The 18,919-nt window shown below is 45.3% G+C and overlaps 1 protein-coding gene across 2 annotated transcripts in view; it reads right to left on the minus strand.

The window, feature by feature from the left end:
* The window catches only part of SLC35D4 (solute carrier family 35 member D4), a 663,061-nt gene that overhangs the window by 422,616 nt on the left and 221,526 nt on the right, over positions 1 to 18,919 (minus strand). For both annotated transcript variants that reach the window (XM_086965641.1, XM_086965642.1), the window contains exon 4: positions 5,295 to 5,376. In XM_086965641.1, coding sequence (XP_086821767.1) covers positions 5,295 to 5,376 — 82 coding nt within the window. The remainder of the gene's footprint in view (positions 1 to 5,294; positions 5,377 to 18,919) is intronic.

Genomic DNA, 18,919 nt, shown 5'->3' on the forward strand with positions numbered 1-18,919 from the left:
GAATCGGTAATACCGAATCCTGCAAGGGTGCAGGTGGTGTCACTTTGACACCCTCCAGCACCCCAAATACAGGCATGTGTGACATGTGGCACACATACATGCCCTAAGGGCATGTCTGTGTGTCACATGGCACAGGTGTGCATGCACAGATGTGCATGCACACCTGAATTCGGTATTTTACCACCCAATTGGATTGGGTGGTAAAATACCGATTCTTAAGGGCCTGTGACACTCTTAGGAGTGTCACCTACATGTGGATTTACCGAATCAGTAAAATTACCGATTCGGTATTTTACAGAATCGGTAAATTTACCGATTCTGTAAAATGATGGCCCCTACATGCCAAATCCTAAATACCGGTCGGGCGACAGGCACTCTCGTAGTTGGGGATGGACGAACGCCGTGTGCAGGGGTGCAGGAAGGGTGAGAGGGGGGCAGGGGTTGTATCGACTTGTGGCTCAAAGTTCGTAGAGATTTTTGCAATGTTGTATTTTTGCTTTTTTTTTTTCTTCACAACAGGTGACAACGCTATGATTGTATTGTATCCATACCGGTTCAATGTCGAATGTTAGTCGGGGATCGGGGATAAAACGTGGAATGTGAACGGCCTGGGAGACATAATTAAGAGAGGGATGGTTGCCCAGTTGATTAGAAGACACTCACCCGGACGTAGTACTATTACAGGAGACCCATCTTATTGGTAACCGTTGCATAGGCTTTCATAAGGGGGGTTATAAGTTGGTGGCACATGCTGGGTTCACCACAGGGTCTAGGGGGGTTGGGAACTTGGTTAAGAACGCTTTTCCCCTAAACATTCAAGCTACATGGTCTGACCAGAGAGGCCGCTATATTGGTGTATCAGGGCAGTGGGAAGGGAAGACAGTCACTTTTGTGTCCATATATGTTTCGTCCGGCCTTCAATCTGATACTTTCCGGGACCTGGGAGCTATCTTCCTAACTTTGCCTTTGGGCCGCCTGGTGATGGGGGGAGACTTTAATGCGTTGGAGGACGGGAAGATAGACAGACACCCGGCCAGAGCGCTGAGACCGGCACAAAAGTGGCTTCCAGACTTCCTAGAAATGACGGGGCTTGTGGATGGTTGGAGGGTACGTAACCCAACAGGGCCTCCCCCTTACGCACGTGTCCGCCGAGCACCACAGCCTGTCTAGAATTAACTATATTCTGGTACCAGCGGCCCAGGTGGCCACGGTTAGGGAGGCACGACGCCTGGGGAGGGGGGTTTTTGACCACTCTCACTCTCCCATATGGCTTCAGCTCGAGATTGGCCAATTTGCAGTGGGTAGGGTGGCTCCAATTAATGCATGGCACCTGAAGGACCCAGACACCAAGAAAGAGATTGTTAAGATAACAGAGAGATATTTCCAAGAAAATAGGGGCTCAGTGGACTAGTCGTAAACCCTGTGGGAGGCATATAAGACCGTCATTCGGGGGGAGGTACTGCCATTGGTAGCGGGGAAGAAAAAGAAGCGCCAGGCGGAAACAGAAAGGGCAGAGGAGGAAGTGATAAAGTTGGACGAGGAGGTAGCTAGGGCAGCAACTCCGGAAAGTATGCAACTCTTAAGATTGCGACAAGACGACAATAAAGGCCTTGCAAGAGACAAGGCCATAGCTCAGAACGCCGATACTCAGAGCAGAATATACGAGCATGGGGACAAGGCCGGTAAATTGATAGCGTGGCTTGAGAAGGGAGAGTGGGCATCGAGGCTGGTGCCAGAACTACAGGGAACGAATTCCACTATAGTCACCGACCCACAAGCAGTTGAGGATGAGTTTTCTGAATATTATGGCGGGGTGTATACCTCGGTCAGAGGATACACAGAGGAAGACAATAGTGCAATGATTAGAGATATCCAGATGCCTACGGTTTTGGATAAACACCAGGAATATTTAGATTCCTCCCTCACGGATGACAAAGTGGCGCAGGCCATCAGAGGGGTGCATTCCGAGAAGGCTACTGGCCCAAACGAAATTCAAATAGAACGGTATAACAAAGTGCTAATAAACTCGCCCGTTTATCCGGTTTATGTTCCTGGAGAGTAGAGAGAGGAGCCAGCTCCCATATTACTAGCGGGTGACTGACATTGTGGTCATCCACAAGGCGGGTAAACCCAAGACGCTCTGTTCCTCATATAGACCAATCTCGCTGCTAAACGCCGAGCCCAAAATCCTCGCGAAGTTGCTTGCGACACGATTGGTCAAGGTAATCACCACCTTGATACACCCAGATCAATCCAGGTTCATGCCCCGCCGTAACACGGCCCTCAATTTGCGCAGGCTGCATGGGATACTGGGCAGGTCCCCAACGATCCAGGAAACGGCAGTATTGGTGTCCTTAGATGCCACCATGGCATTTGATAGAGTTGAGTGGCCCTACCTATTCACAGTACTGGGGAAGATGGGCTTCGGTCCAGAGTTTGTTAGCTGGGTACGTCTACTGTACGCAAATCCCCTAGCTAGAGTAGTTGTTGACTTTCCCCTCTGTAGAGGCACGAGGCAGGGATGTCCCTTGTCCCCGCTTCTGTTTGCTCTTGCCCTTGATGCAATTGTACTAAGGTACACCCAGTTTCTTCGAGGCCTAAGAGGAGGGGGAAAGTAAGTACAAAATAGAGAAACCTCTTATCCAGCCTATCTGATTTGAAAAATGGCAATAAGACCACAATTGACACAGCAATGGTATCCATTATTACTCAAAGGACCGTAGAGTAATATCTAAGATCAGAATGCATAGACTCATACAGGTGTAGTCTTGGAGAGGAGGCTCAAAGGTGTTTATACTAAATCATCAAAGGACTTTATTAACGCTTATCTACGAATTGTAAGAATGAAACATGCTTTTAAGACCATGGGTTATTAGCAGACCAATGTTATTGTGTTAACATGTGAAAGATTTAATATTCAAAAGGGAATATACAAAATGTATTAGACCAGTCGTTGGTCTCTTAGCTCTTATGAGTTTGTCTGGATATGATATTATGCTCCTAACAGGAAAGAGGTAAGAAAACCTACTCATACCGTATCTTCAACAATAGCATTTGGTGAACGACCTGGAAAAGGTTGGTGTGAGTTTTGTAGACTAACATTGTGATTCACAAGAAGGCCTTTGAACTAGGAAACAGAGGAGCAACACAATGCAAATGAAAGCCATTTCCCTCCTGTGTATCTATGCTGTACAGTGAATATTGAAACTAGAGTTATTGCCATTTTTCAAATCAGATAGGCCGAATAAGAGGTTGCTCTATTTTGAATTTAGCTCTTGCCCTTGAGCCCTTGGCGGCGTGGGTCCGGTGGGACTGTTCGATATGAGGTCTGCGGTGGACGTTGGACTGGGAGGACAAAATTTCGTTTTATGCGGACGATATCCTGCTTTACCTTACCAACCCTAGGGGATCCCTGATTTGCTTTCTGGATGTGCTAGCTATATTCGGGAGGTATTCCGGTTTGGCAATAAACTGGGTGAAATCGGTGCTCCTCGTCCTTAGGGGTGATCCACCGGTAATACTGCATGCCTGCCCAATACATATTGAGCCGTTGGGGTTTAGATACCACGGTATCTAGATCACGCTCGATGCGAAGTTAAGGTATGCTAATAATTTAGGCCCCTCTTTGACCCATTTTTGGAGAGATGTGGAGCGCTGGAAGGCTCTTCCGCTCTCCCTCCTGGGCAGAGCGGTGCTTTTCAAGATGATGGCCCTTCCTCAATTCTTATATGCACTCCAGAACACAATGGACCCAGTACCGGCATCCTATTTCGGGGAAATAGAGGCCCTTCAGAGACAGCTTCTATGGGATGGTAGACCCTGAATAGCATTCACTAAACTCACTCTTCCCTGGTATGACGGGGGATAGGATTGCTGGACCTACGGAAATACTATTGGACCTCCCAGCTCGCGGCAGTGAATCATGTCATGTATGGGCCCCCTGGGGATCCGTGTTATGCTATGGACCACTGGCAGGTGCCAGGGAATGATTTTACCAGGGCTCTATATGCCAGACCTCGCCGGTTTACCCTAGCAGGACCAACAGTGCACGCCGTGCACGTGTGACATGCCGCCAACAGACATCTCGGCTGGGAGGGGAAACTCACACTTGCTACCCCCTTATAGAAGCTGGGAAGTTTGTGGAAGTCCAAGGGATTTGACAAATGGGATCTTATAGGGATTACACAGATCAAAGACGTATGGGGGAAAGACACAGCGCATACATTTAATTCTCTCAAGCAGCAATTCAGCCTTCATGATAGTGAACACTATTGTTACCTCCAAATGAGACATACTCTACTTACACATATCCCTAGGGACACAACTCTTCCCGATACCTCCCCCTCTTGAAGACCGGGTGTTGGACGGGCATCTCCCAGAGAAGACTATCTCTTTAATATATAAAAAGATCAAAAACAATATGGGGGACCCGATGGTATCTATCAGGACATACTTGAGTGAAGATGGGTTTGAGCTGGACGACGAAGATTGGAGGGAGGCGGTCTCCTCTCCGAGAGTGGTAGCGATACAGATGAGGCTCAGACTAGTGCAATTGAAGATCTTGCATATGTCATATGTTACAGGGCCACGTCCGGTTCGCATGGGTCGAGTGGAGAATGGGGAGTGCCGGAGGGGTTTGCGGGGAGCTTGGCACCTTTATGCATATCTTGTGGCACTGTACGGAGGTGCAGGACTACTGGGGGAAGATCCATGAGGCTCTGCGAGATGTCCTTGGGGTGGAAATACTACGGGAGGCCCGCAGGTGCATACTAAACGTTTGGGAACCCACAGATCTGAATGTATACTGGAAACAATGGGTGATGTTGGTATGTATGATTGCGAAACAAAATATAGCTCAGTTGTGGGGAGCCAGTCAGCCACCCCGGGTTGTGAAATGGGCGGAAGACCTAGATTGGTGCATGTTCAGGGAGAGTTCAGTCTATGTCGCCAGGGGTTGCCCTGCGAAGTGGGGGAAGGTATAGGAGGCCTGGAACCGACACCGTGGAGATATTTGTACGCCCCTGGTACGTCTTGAAGTGAGGCGCAGGAATCCCCGTGATCCATTATCTTTATTTTGTATCTAATATTCTGAACGTATGGGAAAGTAACATTGACAAGTGTAAAACTGCTGAAGTCACCTAATGTTTTTCTTTGATTATTGTGTTAATAAAAAAGATTTTTTTAAAACAACAAAAAAAAACAAAGGCTTTTCTCCATACAAAAGTTTCTTTCCTACACATGTGTATCATCAAGACATATTTTGATAAAGTTGTTCTCTTATGTTCATTTCTTACCAGTCTTGACAACGCCCTGGAACCTGCATAAATGATGCCAACAAACAACCCAGAGGAAGGGAGCCATGAACGTATTTCAGACCTGAAATATAATAACAAGTAATTTTACGTGGAACACTCAGCACTCTATGTACCATGCAACAATATATGTTCTTCATTCAACCGTGTGATATACATCAGAATTATGCATGGTTTTCTTAGGGTTTCATATGGAACATTGCATGCAAAGATTGAGATTTGTTGTCTACCCTTCAAATGGAAGTGGGTTTGGGTGCACACACTCTCAGGACTTGGCCTCATCAGAAATCTTGTGCATGAGGCCAGTGGAGCTATCCTTAGGTTGGGAGGAAGAACACAAGCTCTAAAAGCTTTATAATTGCAGGACAATGCCAGCGTGTTACGGTGGAAATGGACGACATTTGAGTGCAAGAGTCTACCGTCAAGATGTAGTGCTATGTGCGGAGAAAGCTAAAATTCTGTCTTAGCTAAACCTATGACTACGTAGTGAAATACAATGGGATTGCTCAGTTTGCAAACAGTTGTCCTGTACTGCACTAGCCTTATAAAATGGTCAACCTAAGAAGTTAGACAGCAGCGCTGCTAGTATTAAGGAATGAGTGTGCTATGACATGTATACATATGCCTCACATTGGAAAAATCGCAAGTACCTCTGTTAGTGGCCCCAAGATGCTGAAGTCCCACCCAACACCATCACGTCGGCTCGAAACCTCGGAATAAGGTTTGATGAAGCCCTATCCTTCAAACAACAAGCAGGCACTGTGGCAGGGTCCTGCTTCAACATTATCAAAGGCCTTAGAAGGTTCTTTGACCTCCTCCCCCTGACAGCCAGAAAGACGGTAGCAGTGGCCCTCATCACATCCCGTCTAGATTATTGCAACAGCATCTATGCAGGTTCCAACAAAGCTGTTCTGCACAAATTACAGATGGTTCAGAACGCTGCCGCCCGCCTGGTGTTAAGACTGCCCAGGAAATCATCTGCTTCAACAGCACTTAAAACCCTACACTGGTTACCCATCCACAAGCGAGTGCTATTCAAAATCCTGCTCATAACTTTCAGAGCCTACCACCAGTTGGGCCCCACATACCTGTCTCAAAGGTTTGGAAGATATACTCCCTCTCGGTCACTCAGATCATCCAACCTAAACCTATTGGCAGTCCCCAAATTCAGATTAACTACAAAAGGCGGAAAATCCATCGGAGTGCTAGGAGCCAGAGCCTGGAACAAACTCCCACCCCAGATGCGTCTGATCCAGTCAGAGAACCTGTTTCGAAAAACCCTCAAAACCTGGATTTTCAAGGCCACTGACACACTCTGTCTAGCGTTAATCTAACGTCACTCTCTCATCTGACTCTCACTCCTTTTCCCCAATTTCTGGTCTGTTTAGGTAGCTCTCCCTCTTTCTCATCTGTGACACGCGATGACTAGCGCCAAGATGCTCCATGGAGTGTAAGTTGCGCTCTATAAAAGCCAATTCATATCATATCATATCATATCATATCATAGTAGTACTGGGCTTCTTTGAATTTCCTCTTTTTCTTTTTAATTAGGTGGCCAAACCTGAACTCAGCCACTTAAATACAAGTTGTTAGACCTGGCACCATTGGCATGGGTCTCTCCTGTATTTTTGCCTTTGCCTCCTGTGTTTTTGCTGTGCGTTGGACTCTGTTTTGCTGGTCTAGATGCTTTGGGCACTTTGTTACTGCTGTTCAGTGCCAAAGTGGAAGTGCTCCCTGTGTAAATTTTTGTTATGGATTAGTGATTCCATGATTGGCCTATTTGATTTACTAGTCGGACCCTAGTACAGTGCACTGTGTGCGCCCAGGGCCTGTACATCAAATGTTGCTAGTGAGTGATTTTGCTACCCACAGTAGCAGCCTGTATAATGTAACTCTGGCCTGCCATTGCAGAGCTTGTGTGCAGTCTGGTACTACTATGTCGACTTGGCAAATGCACACAGTTGCCAGTCCCTAACCTCCCCTTTTCTTACGTTAGTTATCCCTAAGGTAGGCCCAAGGTACCCCTGTGGGCAGGGTGCATTGTATGTGAAAGGTAGGGCATGCTCTGATGTGTGTTGAATGTCCTGATAGTGAAATACTGTCAATTTCGTTTTTCACCATTGCAAGGCTACCTGCTGCCATAGAATAGAATGGGGAGTTTGTTTATAACATCTCATAAGCATAACTGGCCCTGGGAACAAGGTAGGGAAATAAAGTTTGATATGCCTGAACTCAGAATGTTAAAATGCATCTTTTAGTGAGGGTGATTTTTACATTCTGTGTTAAAAATACAATTTTTAGAAAGTAGGTATTTTCTTGCTTAGCCATCCAGTGTGCCTCTGCTAGGTTTGTGTATTGCAGGTCTGTCTTTGGATGGCAGGTACTGGGGAGGAGCAGTGACTCTAGAGAGCCTGGGGTAAGGGATTTCCTTTCACCTGAATGGACCTGGTCTGCCTTCAACAATGCTATCTCCACCTCCTTCAGGAATCTGCACCAGTGAGGACAGAACTGGTTTTGGCTGGGTACACACACGCTCTGCCTTGAGAGAACAAAAGATTTTTGTGTATAAAAAGGAGGGCCCTGACCCCAGACTTTCAGATCACTTCGGGGAAATCAAGAGAAACCTTTGCCAAGGAGAAGAGCTGGAGAACCTGAGGAGGAATACTGCTCCTGTGCTTTTTACTGTCTGGGGTTGGCCTCCAGTGGCTACTTGCTGCCAAGGAAAGGAGAAAAGGACTTTGTTGTTTGCTGTGTCCCTATCTTGAGTAAGATCTCCAAGGGCTTGAAACGGACTTGCCTCCTGTTCTGAAGTCTCAGGGACACAAAACGTCACCACCAGCTCCCCTGAACTGCCCTGCTGGGAGTTCTGTCCTGCAAGAGGTGCCTGCTGTTGTTTTGGACCTCTAGCGAACTGTTTTCTGCTGGAAGCTGGAAAACCAATGCAACATCAAAGAAGCGTGACTCATCCGTACCCGTTTCCGCCGCTTTGACGAAGAAACTATTGCAGCGCATGCTGCGGCTCGAGAAATCGCTGCACGACAAATCTGGTGCAACGATCTCCAAAGTCGGAGATCACCGCACCAAATTTGCCGCAAGCCAGCTGTGCAGCTGCAAGAATCCACACATCGTGGCATCGAATCTAGACGCCAAGTCTGTTGCATCGTTGGGGGACGCAGTAAGAAACAGACGCATCAACTCCCCACGCAGAAGAAATCGACGCATCAACTCCACGCCGGTAAGGAACTAATGCCTCAACTCCCCTATGCCGCAGTAAGGAACCAACGCATCACCTCCCCCGGAGCAAGGAACTGACGCATCACCTTCACTGAGTGTAAGGAACTGACGCATCACCTTCCTGTGGCCTGTTTTGTTTGTTTGCATGACGCACCCAAGGTACTTTTTGTGAAAAGCGTTGCATGTGCAATTTGCTTTGAAATTAACTAATTCTACCATATCAAAGTCATATTTTTATTACTGTATAGTGGATTTTTATCGTTGGGTCTTTTTTTGGTTTAGATAAAGATTACTAAACTGGTGTGGAGTCTATTTCTAGTGTTTCCACTGTATTACTGTATGTGTTCATAAATGCTTTACACACTGCCTCTGAGATGAGCCTGTCTGCTCGTGCTAAGCTACCAAGGGGGTGAGCAGGGGTTATTTTAGAAGTGTATCCCCCTTACCCTGACTAGAAGCAAGGCTCCCTATTTGGACAAAGGTACCTACCTCTACCAACTAGAGACCCCCATTTCTACTACTACTTTACCAATAAATACACATATGGGTAATAATCACAATGTCCTGAACCAACCTTCCCCGGGTCGAGCCAAAGATTGAAGTCCCCTAGAAGGGGAATCGGGGGGTCCCCCGGGAGCTGTGTCAACCCCACCAGATCCCCCTGAAACACGACCCACATCTCCTTCCGAGACTCTTCTTGCCTTATGTAGACATTCACAACTATTTGCTTTTTTTGTGGTAAACATCCCTCATAGAGATCCAGTGAAAAAGCTAGTATCCAATCACTACTTGTCTCGATGGTTCTTGCCCCTAGACTGCATTTATTAGAGACCATTGCCATTAATCCACCACTCAACCGCCTGAGTCACAGTTTAGTTCCTCCTTTTACAAACTGCATGTAACCACTCTGGTGGAATGAATCACCCTCCAGCCAGGTCTCCTCGAAACAAATTATCTCATGTTCCTCCTATAGTTGTGTGAGATCTGTTGTTCTTATTAAGTTCCCAAACCCATGTACATTCCAAGAAACAAAGCTGGCGGGTGCAGCAACTACCAAGTCTACCTGTCCACCCAGTAAAAGACACTCTCCCTATCAACGCTTAGACTTGCAAACCTACTGCATAGAGGGTTTGATCAGTCACTCTCTCTCTTGGCTGGGACGGAATAATTACTTTTAGGGTACCCCAATTATGCCACACCACTCGGAGTCGGGACAGACTTGCCTCCCCCCCCAATCGCCAAATGTTGCTGTTCCTGATTTAAGCCAGCATGGTTTGCCAACAGAGGGGATAATGTATGGGGAGGTTCTAACTTGATTTCCTGCACTATTCTTAGTCCTAATACATTAAGCACATCAGTAGCCTCCAATACCAAGTCTACAAAAACAGGAGAATTAAAGTTGACTTTCGTTACTTCTATACCCGCTTTGGATGGATGAAGGCTGCGTACTCAATATCTCTTGACACAACCTCATTTAATACCTTACAGGATGAGAATACAGTCAAAATACTTGACCTGTTTAATGGCTTGAATTTCTTCGCTTTCCCCCTTTCGGGTCACCTCCAAATAAATGTAATTTACCCTTGTTTCACTACGCGTGGCGTATACTCGCTCTGGGGAAAAATCATCTCCTGGGTGCAGAGAGGCTAAAAGTTCTTGACCCTCAACATTATTAGTGCTCCTAACACACTGGAGGGAGAGCTTCCTTCCCTTGGTGCTTTGACTGGCGTGACCTCTGCTCTTAGGCCTAGGGTCCGCCTGTAATTTGGCAGAACTCACCAGTCCCTTATCTTTAATCCTTTTTTTAATCACTACCCCCTTCTCTGCACAAGTGTGTACAAGTAAAAAAAGAAAATAAGGTTTACAAAGTGGAGGAATTAGATTAACTTGGGGAAGATGTAGACACATTAATACTCACTGCAAATGACCAAAACAATGACAAACCTACTATACATTATAAGCATACACAACAGAGACATGGATCATGATATACTCAAGTTCTCTCATAACTCTTGTACATTCGGAAGTATTTACAAACTAATGGGCTGATATTACATTAAAATAACCCAATTTCAGACCAAGTTGGAACTAGAAATATAGTACTGTTCTGGTTACACATCTGATTTCAGGGCAGGAGCAGTAATAGTTAAATATATGTCACAAAAGAGGGAGGCAATATTCTGTGACGACAACACCACTAGACTCTGAAAAGAAATTGTGATCCCAGAGCAGACCCGCATGTTTCAGCCATTCGTGTACAGAGCTCTACTGAGGAACTGCTAGAGAGGTATGCAGACTTATTCAGTAGTAAACTAGGAAAGTAAAGGGTTTCCATAATTCAATAAGATTCAAACAAGGCACAAGGGCTGTGAAATACAAAGTGAAAGATATTTATTTATCAGTGAGGGAAGATGTTGCCAACCTTTTAAAACGAAGGTGTAGAGTTCATTGAGTCTTTTCTTTGGCTGGCTCATGATGTTGTTGCACATAAAAAATGGAGATGGATACTTATTTAAAATCATTGAAGAGTAACGGTTAGAAATGTGGGTCTCTAGTTGGCAATGGTTTGCACCCTTTTCCAAGTAGGGACTCATGCGTGTAGTCAGGGTATGGGAGTTATACCTTTAGACTTCCCCTGCTCACCCCCTTGGTAGCTTGGCACAAGCAGACAGGCTTATCTCAGAGGCAGAGTGTAAAGCATGTGTGCACACACACAGTAACACAGTGAAAACACTACAAAATGGACACCATGCCAGTTTAGAAAAATAGGAAATCTAAACCAAAACAAGAACAAATGACAAAAATCCACCATAAATATGTCAAGATGTCATCAAAAATAGGTTATTCACAAAAAGAAGGCTTGTAGCAACAAATAGCTTCCCCTCGGGCTATTACGATGTCGTGACAGAAGAAAATCCCAAAGGACGGTGCCGACCGCAAGGTGCGCGACATCAGGCCTAGAGTCACACGGAGACTAAAGAACAGTACCTTGGCAAACCTTGGCAAATGATGCAAACAAAGATGGTTCACGACGTCTGGGAGGTGACGCTTCGTTGGCCCCGGGCGGAGTTGTTTTTTTTACAACCATAGGGAATGTGATGCATCAGTTCCTTACTGCGATGCAGGGGAGGTGAGGCATCAGTTCCTTACTGTTGCCGGGAAGGTGAAGTTGCGGTGGCGCCGAGGTGTCAGTTCCTTACAACGATGCGGGGAGGTGAGTCATAGGATTCGGGAGCTCACCTAGGTCAGGTTTTGGCTCCGCAATGATGAAGCACTGGCGCCAGTGAGGTCGGGCGGCTGTGCAAGTTGGACCGGTGTGTTGGGAGCATCAGAAGTGGTGCCTTTGGCTACGGTGAAGGCAGTGGCCTCGGAGACAGCGTCAGTGTTGCCATTTCCAACTGTAGCAGCTGAAACAGCAGTTCTGGGTACAGGAGGACAGAGGAAACAACGTCTTTGTGTCCCTGAGACTTCAGAACAGGAGGTAAGCTCTACACCAAGCCCTTGGAGACCTTCTTCAAGCAGGACACACAGCACAGTTCAGTCTTTGTCCTCTCCTTGGCAGAAACAGCCACTACAGGCAAACCCCACTCAGCACAGAGGCAGTTCTTCTCCTTCAGCTTTCCCAGATTTTCTCCTCAGCAGAGACTCCTCTTGTTTCTAGAAGTAATCTAAAGTTCTGGGACCCAATATTTATCCCACATTTTCTTTTGTTCTATTGGGGCACAGTCTCTTAGCTCAGTCCAAACCAGTCGGACCAGGTCTATTCAGGTGCAAGCAAATCTCATATTACTCTAAATGCAGCCCAGGTCTATTCAGCTCAGCCCTTACTCATCCAGGAAAGGCAGGACACATCTCAACCCCCCTAGTGGCTGTCTACAGTGAATGCACATCACCAGCCCGTCACTCAAAAGCCAGACAGTCAATCCACAGCCCAGCAGATGCTCACGGGATGGTTAAGCAAGGAAATGCCCATTTTCTAAAAGTGGGTTTTCAAACCCACAATTTAAAAATCATCTTTACTAAAATATGGGTTATTAAATTTGAAGTTCGGAGAGTCCAAACTCCATTTCTTTATCTTGTCCCAATGGGAAGTTATACTTGTACGATGTTACAAAGCACGGCCGGACTGAGAATGGAAATCAGCCCTGGCAATTAACTTGAACTGGCCTGGCGTGTGTGTATGTGGAGGTGTACACTGCTGCTGCTTTTGTTACAGGAGGCCATAACACTTGCAAACCGGCCCCATCATTTCTGGCCCACTGGGAAAACGCCGGGTGCCCGCTACCGCCAGTCTGGCCCTGTTTCAAAGTATCTCTCATTCTGTCCTATGGGACAGATAGCCTCTCAATAGTAAAAAATCAAAATTGGCAGTATTTCCCGATCAGGACATGTCACACACACCAGTACATGTCTTACCTTTCACCTACACAGCACCCTGCCCAAAGGGGTACATTGGACCTAACTGAGGGGTGCCTTACATGAAAGAAAAGGGAAGGTTTGGGGCCTGACAAGGGGATGCACTTGCTAGGTCGACATGGCAGTCACAACAGTGCTGTACAGGTTTGAGAACTCTTTGGCGGGCTGCTTGTGTGAGTGGCACCACCAGTGCTGCAGGGTTGGCAGGGTATGCCCGGACATGGGTCCCTTGCTCACTTTGCCACTGGATTCAAGCTAGCCTGGCTGAAACCGGTCTCAGGATGCTTGTCTCCGGTCCAGGGAAGACAAGTTGGCAGGCCCACCAGCAGCATTTGATTTACAGGCCCTGGGCACACACAGTGCACTGTACTAGGGACTTAAAGGTAAATCAAATAAGCCAATCATGGAAACACTAATCCATAACCACAACTTAAATAGGGAGCACTTGCACTTTGGCACTGATCAGCAGTGGTAAGGTGCCCAAAGAATCTAAACCAGCAAAAACAAAATCCAGCACACAGCAAAAATACAGGAGGCAGAGGCAAAAATACAGGGGAAATCATGCCAAGGATGCCAGGTCTAACAGTAACATTTGGTTTGACTGTCACCCAATTCCACATATTAATTAAATAATTGCTACCCTCAATGGGGGTCAAAATGTCTAGTGCACTTAGCCTGAAAAATGCAACCCAACGTGAACTTGAGAGAAAAGTCTTAAAACCTAGCTTGAAAAGAATTCCCTTTCTTGTTTCCGCTGCATAAGGATTTCAGCATCTCATGCATTAGCTCTTCAGGCATCACACAATGTCATGACAACGTTTTAGTCTATCAATCAACTGAAGAAGACAATGACAAAGCTAAGAATCTTAAGAGACAAAGGGTTAACACTGAAAAGAAGAGTGTTTTCAGAAAAAGGGTTGTTGAATACCTGGGCCACTTAACTTCTTATAAAGGTGCTTTGCCTAGGAGAATGTATTTGATGTTATCACACATTTTCCACCCCCAAGTAACAGAGAACACATTCCATGTCATTTTAGGTCTTAAACAAGTGCTGCAAAGGAGATTACACATGTTTTGTAAGAAGAAAAGTTGTCATATTGTGTTTAGCTGAACCCCAGGGAGGCAGAGACCACTCTGACTTCAGAACATTCCGATGATGACATGTCAGGATTCTGAAGTGGTCAAGGGCTGATTGTTGGCTGCGCCCTGGCTGGAGCAGTTGGGTTTTCCTGTATCTCTGACTAATAAAGCACTTGGATTGCAAACCCTACGGCAGTGCTTTATTATTACAAAGGCGATATAATATGTCTTCGGCAAAAGCCCCTAAATGTTTTACCCCACCCTTAAAATGTATTGTTTCAGTAGAAGTCAGCAAGTATGGCATTGGTACCATTTCATGACAAGTTGATTGGCAATTTTGTGCACAACACTGTGTTTGCATTTAGGACCTTGTGCCTTTCTAAGTACAACTAGTGAGTGATTGACAAAGAGACTGGCCCGTACACAGGCAGTTTATTTGGGATAACAGGCCTACCTCACAAACCCCTTGATTTAATTTTATCTGGTTAAATTAATACAAAATGTTCAGCAAGATTGTCTTGCTTAGCTGCAAGTATCAATGAGCATCACTATGTTGCACACAATATTCTTAGTGAAAAAGATGCATGTGTTGACAATATTCATATCTAAAATACCTATGCAAAAAAACACAGGGTGTATCTCTGACGGTTGAGCTAGATAACTGTATTATTGCTAGCATGGACGCAAAGAAATGCCTCACAAATGCTTTGGCAACAAAAATAGATAACTGGGCAATCAAAGGCAAAATTATCAGTAGAGGATGGGCATCTGGGGCACTTATTACGCATTTTCATTATTTGCGCCAAGTGCACTTTTAAAAGGTGAACCAGGCACACACACTAAAAATACGCCCTATAACGATGAATGTGCTGCCCTAGGGCAGCCGCGAACTCGTGCTGCCCTAGGGCAGTGCCTTCATGTGAAAACACGGTATAGCTGCTTGCAGCCCCTCTGTGTTTTTAGAGTGCAGGCGGAAACCCAACTACACTTTTGAAGGGGATTAGAGATCCCCCTGCACCCGCCTGCAAGGGGATGTCTGGGGGTTCCATAGGACCCCCTTTTTCCCCCCTTCAGAGGGCTGCTCTGAGGGGCGCACAAAGAAGCTCACAGGGGGCGCACTCACAGTGCGTGACCTAGAAGGTGGTACACCGAGTGTGCCCCCAGAGAGCTTCTTTGCCTCTGTGCCCGGGTCTGTAACATGGTGCGGGTGCTACACAGGCAGAGGAATTTCCTCATTTGCATAGGATACATCCCTATGCAAATGAGGGAACGCCCCCTGAAGGTAGCGCTGGAGCTTTAAGTGCGCCTGTGCTATCAGTATTACTGAACGGGAAGCACAAGCGTCTGCGCCCCCTTCTGTAATACCAAAGTGCTTCGGGGGCACGCTACGCAGGCGCAAACGCCTGTTGCGACCCTGGGGCCATACTTTAATACAGCCTCTGAAGTTTACATGTTTAAACTAACTCTACCTAGCGATTTACAACAAAAGATGATGGGTTAGGCACATTTTGGTCATGTTTGTAGAAAACTAACACTGCAAAGGTAAAGACAGATGTTTTGTAGGCCAGGTGTATAATTAATGATTTAAAATGTCAACGTTTGTAGCCCATTAGGCAAGACTTGGTTCAGTACACTCATGAAACACGTTTAGAACTCACAGATATACTCAACTATCTTGGCACATGCAAGGAATAGATTTTTATGGAATCGTTCAACGAATTCAGACAAGAACACACATATATAAATACAATAACAGACTATTATTATAGATAGTTTGAATAAAAGTTTTTAAGAAAACCCAATACTTCACAAAGTCATCAAATTCCCTAAAGACTTAGTTGACAAAGTGGATTTTTCAGCAAAGATTATCAGCAACAATGGTGTACAATTCAGTTCTAATAAAATTGAAACGTTCTCGTGATTTCAGGAATTCAACATAAATGTAAAACTTTATATAACTAAAAAGTCAACGGGCAAGCCGAGAGAATTAACCGCACTGTTAAAACATTCATCGAGTGGGCCATTCTTTTGGCTGTAAAATGATAGAAGCATTACAAAACATAGCACGAGCAAACAAAACAGCCCCTCATAGTCTCACCAAAAAATCTCTATCCTTCCTACTAAGAGGGAGACAAGCATCTTCCACAACACATCGACCCTAAGTGCATATATGGAGAGAATGTAATATTACACTAAAAGACATATCTAGAATAAAATAAACTGTTGGTGAAACATCAAAAATAAGACAAAAGAAGTGTTATGACAAAGAACCCAAGTGTAAAAGAATTCAAATAAGTACTGAGGAGGACTGGATCACAATTAGAAACCAACTTGTTAACGATAGTGAAGATGAAACAATACTACCGACCAAGCCAAGTGATGTGTTTTATCGAGGAACCCGATCAATATTGTGACCTTATGCCCCTATACGGTTATAATCAATAAATATCCCTATAATGGCATAATAATCAGAGCCATATTTCAGTAACTCGCCTCTGCAGTCCATGACACAGCAGAAGCCACTTCCTTAGATTCCTAGAGAGCACACCAAGTTCTTTCGACATATCAAACCCCCAGCAACCTGGAAAAAGCCCCGCTTGCTTTGTTTTGATTAGTAATAGAATTCCTGCGAGCACTGTAAGAACGACCAGTTCTTAGTGACATCTTTATTGACGTCTTATGTCCAAAAACGTACGTCAAACTCGGCACCTTTCAGGTATAAATATACCAACGTTGCCTTAAGCAAAGACACGGTGGTGGTGAATACTGGAGCAGAACAGCTGTCCCCTTGCAGAGAGCCCAGCAGATGCGAGAAGCCCACGGACGCTGCCCCTCCTCTTTGACGCGCTGAGAAAAACGCTGTCTTTTCTCCTGCCGAGAAAATCCAGCTCCGGCGTTTCCAGCCTACCCTTGCGGGTGACTGGGATATCGGGTCCTGAGAGGGAGATACCAGACCTCCTACATTCTATTCCAGAGGTACGGTGCTGACTAAAACATTAGAGAGAATTCTTGAATCAAACTCTTGGCAAAACCAACTTAACTTAAACTGCTACTTACTTACTCCCTCCCACGTATTAGGCTTAGGTCAGGTACACCGGGGTAGGCGTAGTTAGATGCACCAGTTGAGGTCGTTAGCCAATGTATATATTTTATTCATTTTAACTATCTTATGGCTAAGAAACCATATCAATGCTTTTACAGTATTATTTCGTAATACTCCTTTTACTGTACGCACTTTTCATAATAACAAGTCTTGCAATTGTGGCAATTCATTTCTCTTGCATGAGAAAGAAGACTGCTCAATAAATAATATCTTTTATTGAAAACGCCCGTCTCTCTATTCTCTGCACCCTGGTGAAACTAAGAACGCACGTCTGACTGAGTGAAATAGCTGTCTATTGTTTCACACGACTCTAGAGATTGACTCTTATATTCTGGGGAGCAAAGTTGTCATGTTTATGCGGTTGTCGGAAGCTGAATCCCTTCCTGTCTGAGCCAGGGAAGCTGATCACTTCCTATTCAGTCAAGAAAGTTTCCAGTGACCTCTGAGCTAGCTGGCGCAAACCTAAATTGAGTTTAACATAGTCAGTAGAGACCTAGAAGACCTCAGTCCTACGTCTACACTGCTGTTTATGTTATTCCAATGCGCAGGGCCTATAGGGGAAATAGGAACTACACTACATGGCGCCCAACGTTTGGTAAGGCGATAAAACTAACGCAAGACGTTAGAGTAACTTAGTCGTGCTTTCTCACACAGACCCTTTCTCCTGTAAATACTCCAATAGACGTCTGGAGTGGGTGAAAGGTTAAAATCCGCTGGAACTTAGTAGGAAGAGATTCCTATGTAGAGTTTCTGGTTTAGTCAACGTTGAAGGATACAGTGTTCCAAAATATTGTGCACCTAATCTTTGTTTCCTTGAAAACTGCTCTGCAAACCTTCATTAATACAATGTCAGAACATGGCGATAACAACGGAACCAATGAGGTCGAAGTAGATGCGAATCAACCGGGTTTCGATGTTACAGGGATTAATGAACCGGGTGCAATTATCATCCCGGAAAACATAAGAAAAACTATAACTTTAAAACTTATAGAAAACGGACTGACAGCACGAGGTGGTACAGTCATTTTCGTGCTAGAGGCACACGAATATCGGCAGACAGAGGTATTCTATTCATGGATAAACTTTCCAGCAGCAAACGCTACAACACACGTGTTCCACTACTACAAAATAGAGGAACCACCGGAAGAATACGCTCCTTTCGAGGAGATTGAAATCCCATTAAAATACCAAGAGCACCTGCTCCGGTTTAAAGGCGCCCTAAAACATAATGATCACATTACCAGGCTCGGTCCACTAGGGAGACCAGGATCAACGTGGCCGGTTCTAGCCAGCTACACACCACATCCAGACATTGATAAAATGTCAAGAGAAGAACTTTTAGCACAGCTAAAATTATTAATTAAAATACACAGACAGTTAGTCCAATATGTAATGCGGACTGCAACAGTCCAAACAGCTGTTAATATTCCACAGCTAACCCCTCATCAGGGGAACACAAATAAAATCACACCACAGAACATACAATCATGTCTTGGAAAAACACCCGCAAAACGGCAACAAATTCCTTTCTGGTTAGCACAGAAAATTACTCAAATAGAGGCAGTATTCCTGAATACTACCCCTATTGAGAAACACAGAATTCTGACTATCTGCCTTCCAATGGGGGTCGCACCACATGTGGAGGACTGTGACACTTGGGGTACAGTCTTTGCTTCCATTTACACAAAAACACATGGTGTTCCGTCCATGGCGGTAATACCAGATGTGCTAAAACAAATTCAGAATGAATACGGTTCAGAACCTGCTTTAACTC

Source organism: Lissotriton vulgaris, chromosome 4_1 (genome assembly GCF_964263255.1).
Source record: "Lissotriton vulgaris chromosome 4_1, aLisVul1.2, whole genome shotgun sequence".
NCBI lineage: Eukaryota > Metazoa > Chordata > Amphibia > Caudata > Salamandridae > Lissotriton > Lissotriton vulgaris.